At 51.4% G+C, this 6,000-nt stretch overlaps 1 protein-coding gene across 1 annotated transcript in view; it reads left to right on the top strand.

The window, feature by feature from the left end:
- Positions 1 to 1,653: 1,653 nt before the first annotated feature.
- RHPN2 (rhophilin Rho GTPase binding protein 2) overlaps positions 1,654 to 6,000 on the top strand; it is a 48,195-nt gene continuing 43,848 nt past the window's right edge. The window contains exon 1 of the mRNA XM_032773358.2: positions 1,654 to 1,778. Within this exon, the coding sequence (XP_032629249.1) occupies positions 1,710 to 1,778 (69 nt within the window). The 5' untranslated portion in view covers positions 1,654 to 1,709. The remainder of the gene's footprint in view (positions 1,779 to 6,000) is intronic.

Raw genomic sequence — 6,000 nt, 5'->3', positions numbered from 1 at the left:
TATATTGCATCTTTAATCAGTACATTTCCACAGATCTCTTTAGGTCAGGACTGTGCAGTAATGAGCACATTATTTTAGTATCTAATATTTAAACTTCTTTGTATGACTAACAAAAATACCTACAAAACCAGTTATACAATGGAACTTTTTTTGAAGGATGAGAGGTTTTCATTTAAAGCACTGCAGATTTGTGCAATTTTGAGGAAAACTCTCTCAAATATTTTGGGTCCAATACTGCATAGTTTACTTAGTTTTTTTGTCATTGACTTAAGAGGACTTTAGTCTGTGTAAAGCCTGCAGAACTAGGCTCCTTGAGTAACACAGATTTTGTCAAAATTGTTCCCAGATTTCTGCTGCCTCTGGGTGATAAAGGGCTGAGATGTAGATTACAGTTTATTATATCGATTTGGGAAGAATTTGTTTTTAAAAGTGTAACATGTAACCATTTCCAAAGGTGTACTAAAACTAATGTATTAGTCTAAATAGCTAACAATAATAAATAATGGAGCCTGATTGTACAAGAAAAAATAAAAACAGTTCCTGCCCCCCCAGCTGCTGAATTATCATTTGTATTATTTTGCTGTACAATGGGCTTTAACAGGAAAACAACAGAGTGCCTAAGTGCACAGCACATACAGTAATTCTTTCCTGCTATTAATTATCTTGACCAGCATTTTGTAAATACTCCCCCAAGCACTGAAGAATGAATCACTCCTGGAGAAGAGTAATGAGCCATAGTGACCATATTATCTCTTGAGTTTGAAAGCTTCGAATACAGAGAAATCAGGGGAAGTAAACGGCCTCAGGAAGACTGGTATGACAATGTGTATTTGAAAACAAAGCCAGCAGCTCCGGCGCCAGAGGGAGAGTGCGCCCTGCAGGGACAATTTCCAGGCAAATGGAAGGCATTGTCTCCAGCTACGTGAGCTGATGAAACAGACGCACCTGCAAGCTTTCAAGTCTGGTATTGAACACGATTGCATGAGAAGGAAAATGCACCAGGGCAAATACATCAAACATGAATAAAGTCTTCTGAGGCCACATCATAATATGCCATTACCACAAATTATTCGTTTAACAGCAGAGCTGTCCAGACAGCAGCAGGCTGGGTGCCTGCCATAAGGAAGGTTGAGAGTGGGAGCAGAATTTTACTAAACAGAATCACAGGAACCTGCTTCTTACTAGGGGAAGAGGGGAACGAGGCAAACGGCACCCACCGGTCCAGTACAACGACGCAGCGGGCTGGGCGCTGCCCTGTTAATTAAGCGGGAGAGAGGCTCTGGGTGAAGGCACTTGTGTTGCCCGTTCCCTAAAGTCTGCGTGCACACAACGCGCCCGAGGAGGGTGTGACGGCACAAGGGCACACGCAGAAAGTCGCAGCGAAGGAAATCGGGGGAAACGAAATGAGCAGGCCGCCCACGGCCTCCATGCCTCCCCCCACCCCGCGTCCCGCCCTCAGAGCACCACTCGGACAGCCCGGGGCAGGGCCAATCCCGCGCCTGGGGGGAGGAGGGCAGGGAAAAGTGGCTTGTCGCGGCCCCCCACCCCAACACACCCTGGGCAGGGCGGTGCGGCGGCGGTTCCGGGGCTGACTCAGCCGCCCCGCCCCGTGGGGAGGGGGGGTGGAGCTGGGCTGCGGGACTGGATTCACTCAGGCCGGGCATCGCACCGCTCACATTGCTGGGCGAGCACGGCACAGCGGGCGGGACATGACGGACACCTTGGTGCCCCGGGGCTGCGGGGCGGCGCGGCAAGCGGAGGGCGGCTATTTCCGAAAGGTAAGGGCGGGCTGCTCCGCGGGGACCCGGAGCCTGCAAGGTGGGAGGAAGAACAGGAGGACTTGTGGCACCTTAGGCGGGAGAGCCGCAGCGCAGTTAAATAGCCTCTTAGCCCGAGCCCGCTGGCACGAGACAGCCGCTGGTGAGGCGTCCAACCAGACGTACCCAGAGAGCGGGGCCAGCGGGAGACACAGGTGGCTGGGGCCGGCCTTTTGCCACCCAGCTTCTGCTGGCGGGACGGGATCCTCCCCCCCCCCCACCTTGCCAGGGTCTCCTGCCCCAGGCTCAGCCTCTCCCGCACCAAAAGAGTGACTAGCAAGTGCGAACAATCAGGACACTTTTTGGGGGTGGGGGAGGATAGTTGCCTATATAAGACAAAGCCCCGAATATGGGATGTCTTGTCTCCCTACACACCAATCCCCTCTCTTTACTGTAAAACAGACTGACTGTAATGGTCTGCGGCAAGTGCCCCCCCGCCCCGGGCCAGATTGATTAACCTTTTGTGGGCCCAGGGACAAACATATTTGTGGGCTTCCATGGGAGCAGTGGGGCCTGGTGTGGAGGGGCGGGGTCCCTGGAGCGAGGCGCCGGCTGGGGGCAATGGAGCATGACACAAATGCCCAGCCCAGTGCGAGGTCACATTACAAACCGGCAGCCACCCGAGGCACACTGGGCTGGCCTGCTGCGTTGCCAGCGTGCCCCTTCCCCTCGGGAGCAGCCTGCTGCACTGTCACAGTTCTCCCCACACCCTTTAGTGCCCTCTCACCCCCTGCCCAGAGACACCCCCCCCCCACAGACCGCTATGCCCAGCACCCCCCTGCCTGGAGATCCCCCCCCAGATTCCATGCCCCACTGCTGAGACCCCTATTGACCCCATGCCCAGAACCCCCCCTAACTGCACAACGCCCTGCACACCATCTCTCCATCCACAGAGCCCCCAGTGCCTTCCCTCTATAGTCCCTCCCACAACTGCACAGGGGAGGGATCAATAGATCCCCCCACTGCCCGGCACCCCAACACACACAGACTTCCTCCATTCCCCACAGGCCTTCCGCTGCCCAGCACCCAAAACATACAAACCTCCTCCACTATCCAGCATCCCCTACGCCCTCACTGCCTGGTGCCCCTCTACAGACTCCCCAGAGACCCACTCCTCCCCCCACCTAACTAGGAGGTGACTGTCTGCTGGGCTGAGCCAGCAGTGCGTCAGGGCTGGTCTCGGGGCGGAGCGGGTTTCGCATTGCTCTGGTCCCTCACGAGCAGTGCGATCAGCCAGACTGGAGCAGGATCCACTTGCCTGGCGGGACCTGCCTCCCCCACAGCTCTTCCTTCCCCCCCACTGGCCAAGACCAGACCAGCCTCTGCACAGGTCCCAGCCAACTTGGCCCCTTGGGGAGGCAGCTGGGGGCCCTGCAGGTGCTGGGCAGCAGAGACCGCTCGGAACTGGAGCCACACTGGGGAATGGGGCAGGTCCCTGGGACAACTCCCAAGAGCCCACTGGCCCTGCAGCCAGCAGTCCTGCCCAGCCCGACATGGTGAAGCTTGGCTGCTGGGTGGCAAGCTCCCTATAGGCGAGCAGGATCTGCTGGCTGTGAGCCGCTCAGGCAGCAAGACCTGGTGCTGGACTGCCTGGCATGAGGGTCCAGACCTGGCCTTCTGGATGGTTAGAGGGGCCCATAATAGGCCCCTTCCCAGTGTGGACCTGGTGACACTAGCACTTCTGTTAACTCAGTACTAGTGCCTCCAACCCTGCATATCTTCCTGCTTTTACCACCAGTGCAGAGGATAGGGCATTGAAAAGATCTGGAGGGACTCCAAGACTCCTCCTATCTTTAATATTAAACTACAGTTATTAATGTTACTTCAGATAGTACCTGGAGTCTGTTAATCCATTTAGAGTCTACATTTCATGAATACTGGTTATGATCTAACTTATTTACTTCTCTTTTTACTCTTTGCAAAATGTTGTGAGCTGCTTCCTTACATATAGATGATCTGGTTTAAAGCTGAGTTAACTCTAATTAAAAGCAACCGATAAAGGGAGCTGGCCCAGGAACTGCAAAGGAAATGTGATAGGGGATTTAGATTAGAGCTGAGCATTTTTAGCTTGCCAAAGACTTGACAGTTAGGACCAGTGCTCAAAACTAAGCAAAGCTCTTTCTGGGTATTAGATTACATATTGAACTTAGGGCACCTTTTACTTTGAGAGTTCTTTAGAGTGCTACCATGTATATAGGTTTCATCTGGTGCCTCTTCAGAAAGTTCTGATGCTGCCTATTCTGACCAAGCTCCCTGGGAAGACAAAATTCCCCACGGACTTTAATGTGAACTTTAATGTGAACATCGACTTCCTCACAGGGCTCAGCGTGAACACTTCAGCTCTTGTGCTGTTTTTCTTTTAAAATAATAGAATACACTGTCACTGTGTGCATTAATGTAAAATCTCAAAGCTCTTTCCCCATTGCATGCCCACTATAACTGCTTATCCACATTTTAATATTTGTTCTAATTTTGTTATGTATGTATGTTGCATCTGACTGGAAATAAGACACTCATCAATGGCTTCATACTGGAATATCTAATGCACATCTCTATAACTACTTTTTAAACAGAGTGGGTGGTTTATGCAGTGATCCACACCTGCATTACTTTTACATGGCAGAGGTTCTAATATTAAAATGTCACTGAGGATTCAATCCTGTAAGGTGCTGGCTCCTATTAACTTTGATGGCATTCAGGGCCATCTTCAAGCAGCTGTGATTCAGTTTGTAGTTATTAAATCCCATCCACCCACTCCCCTCACCTCCCCTTTGTGGAGAAACCTCTGTGTCTCTGTGGAGCTTCACTAACTTCAATGCAGGGGCATGGGTACAGGGATGCATCACTGTGGTGCTCAATGTAAAATCAGGGTCTAAGGCTGTAGTCATAGTTTAAACAAATTAAGGCTCTGTCTAAAAACTGGCATGTTAACCACCTTGTGGCCCCCCTAGTACAACTGTACACACATCACATCCACACATGCAGAAATGCCCTCTACGGTGCATTTACAACCACCATTTGGACTAGACTGACTTTAGGAGGTGCAAGAACCTTGCTCTGCCATGTGGCGTGAGAGAGCTTTTGTCTGTAGTAGTTCATCTCCATATCACTAAAGTTCCAGATTAGATAGGATTGGTGGTTTTTGCTCAGGAGAGACTCAAGACTGACATTATAGTAATGTTTCAGGTGCATCCTCTAGCACAGGCATGGGCAAACTACGGCCTGGGGGCAGCATCTGGCCCTTCAGACGTTTTAATCAGGCCCTTGAGTTCCTGCCACAGAATGGGGCCTGGGCCTTGCCCCGCTCCAGTGCTCCAGCCGAGGAGTGGGATTGGGGGCTTGCCCCGCTACCCACGTGCTGTGGCTCCGTACAGCTCCCATTGGCTGGCAACCGCGGCCAATGGGAGCTGCAGGGGTAGCACGTAGAGGTGCCTGGCTGCACCTCCGCGTAGGAGCCAGAGTGGGGGGGGGACATGCCGCTGCTTCTGGGAGCTGCTTGAGGTAAGCACTTCCCGGAGCCTGCACCCCTGACCCCTTCCCATGCCCCAACCCCTGCCCCAGCCCTGATCCCCATTCCGCCCTCCGAATCCCTCGGTCCCAGCCTGGAGTCTCCTCCTGCATCCCAGAGCCTGCACCCCCAGCTGGAGCCCTCCCCTCATTCTCCCTGCCCCCCCGCACCACAACCCCAAATTTCGTGAGCATTCATGGCCCACTATACAATTTCCATACCCAGATGTGTTCCTTGGGCCAAAAAGTTTGCCCACCCCTGTTCTAGCACCATGGGGATGCTCATACTGCCACACAAGTAGCTAGACAGACAAAAAACAAACTTTGGCTCAAATCCTGTTTGCTGTTCTAATTTGAAAAGTGTCACTGAAGTGACTGGTAAGTGATTGCCCTTTGGTTTGTTTTTTTGTGTGGCTTGTATTAGATTTGCTTAGTTCTCCAGCAACTTTTCTACAGTATTGCATGTCTGGTTATTTCATGGACTGTACTTTAATCAAGACTGCTAGAAAATGAAGCTTAAGAACTTGAAGAAAGGTTACAAATAAGACAGGCAGTATTTTTTACAAGTTAAATAAAAATAAATGCGTTACAGTAGTGCCTGATTTATCTCAGTGTTTCAGTTAGCTCTCAACCTTCTTAAGGAAATATATGTTCTTTAGGCAAACTTTAAAAAAAT

The sequence above is a fragment of the Chelonoidis abingdonii genome, chromosome 19, assembly GCF_003597395.2.
Source record: "Chelonoidis abingdonii isolate Lonesome George chromosome 19, CheloAbing_2.0, whole genome shotgun sequence".
In the NCBI taxonomy this organism is placed as follows: domain Eukaryota; kingdom Metazoa; phylum Chordata; order Testudines; family Testudinidae; genus Chelonoidis; species Chelonoidis abingdonii.
This window is presented reverse-complemented; position numbering and strand designations above follow the sequence as displayed.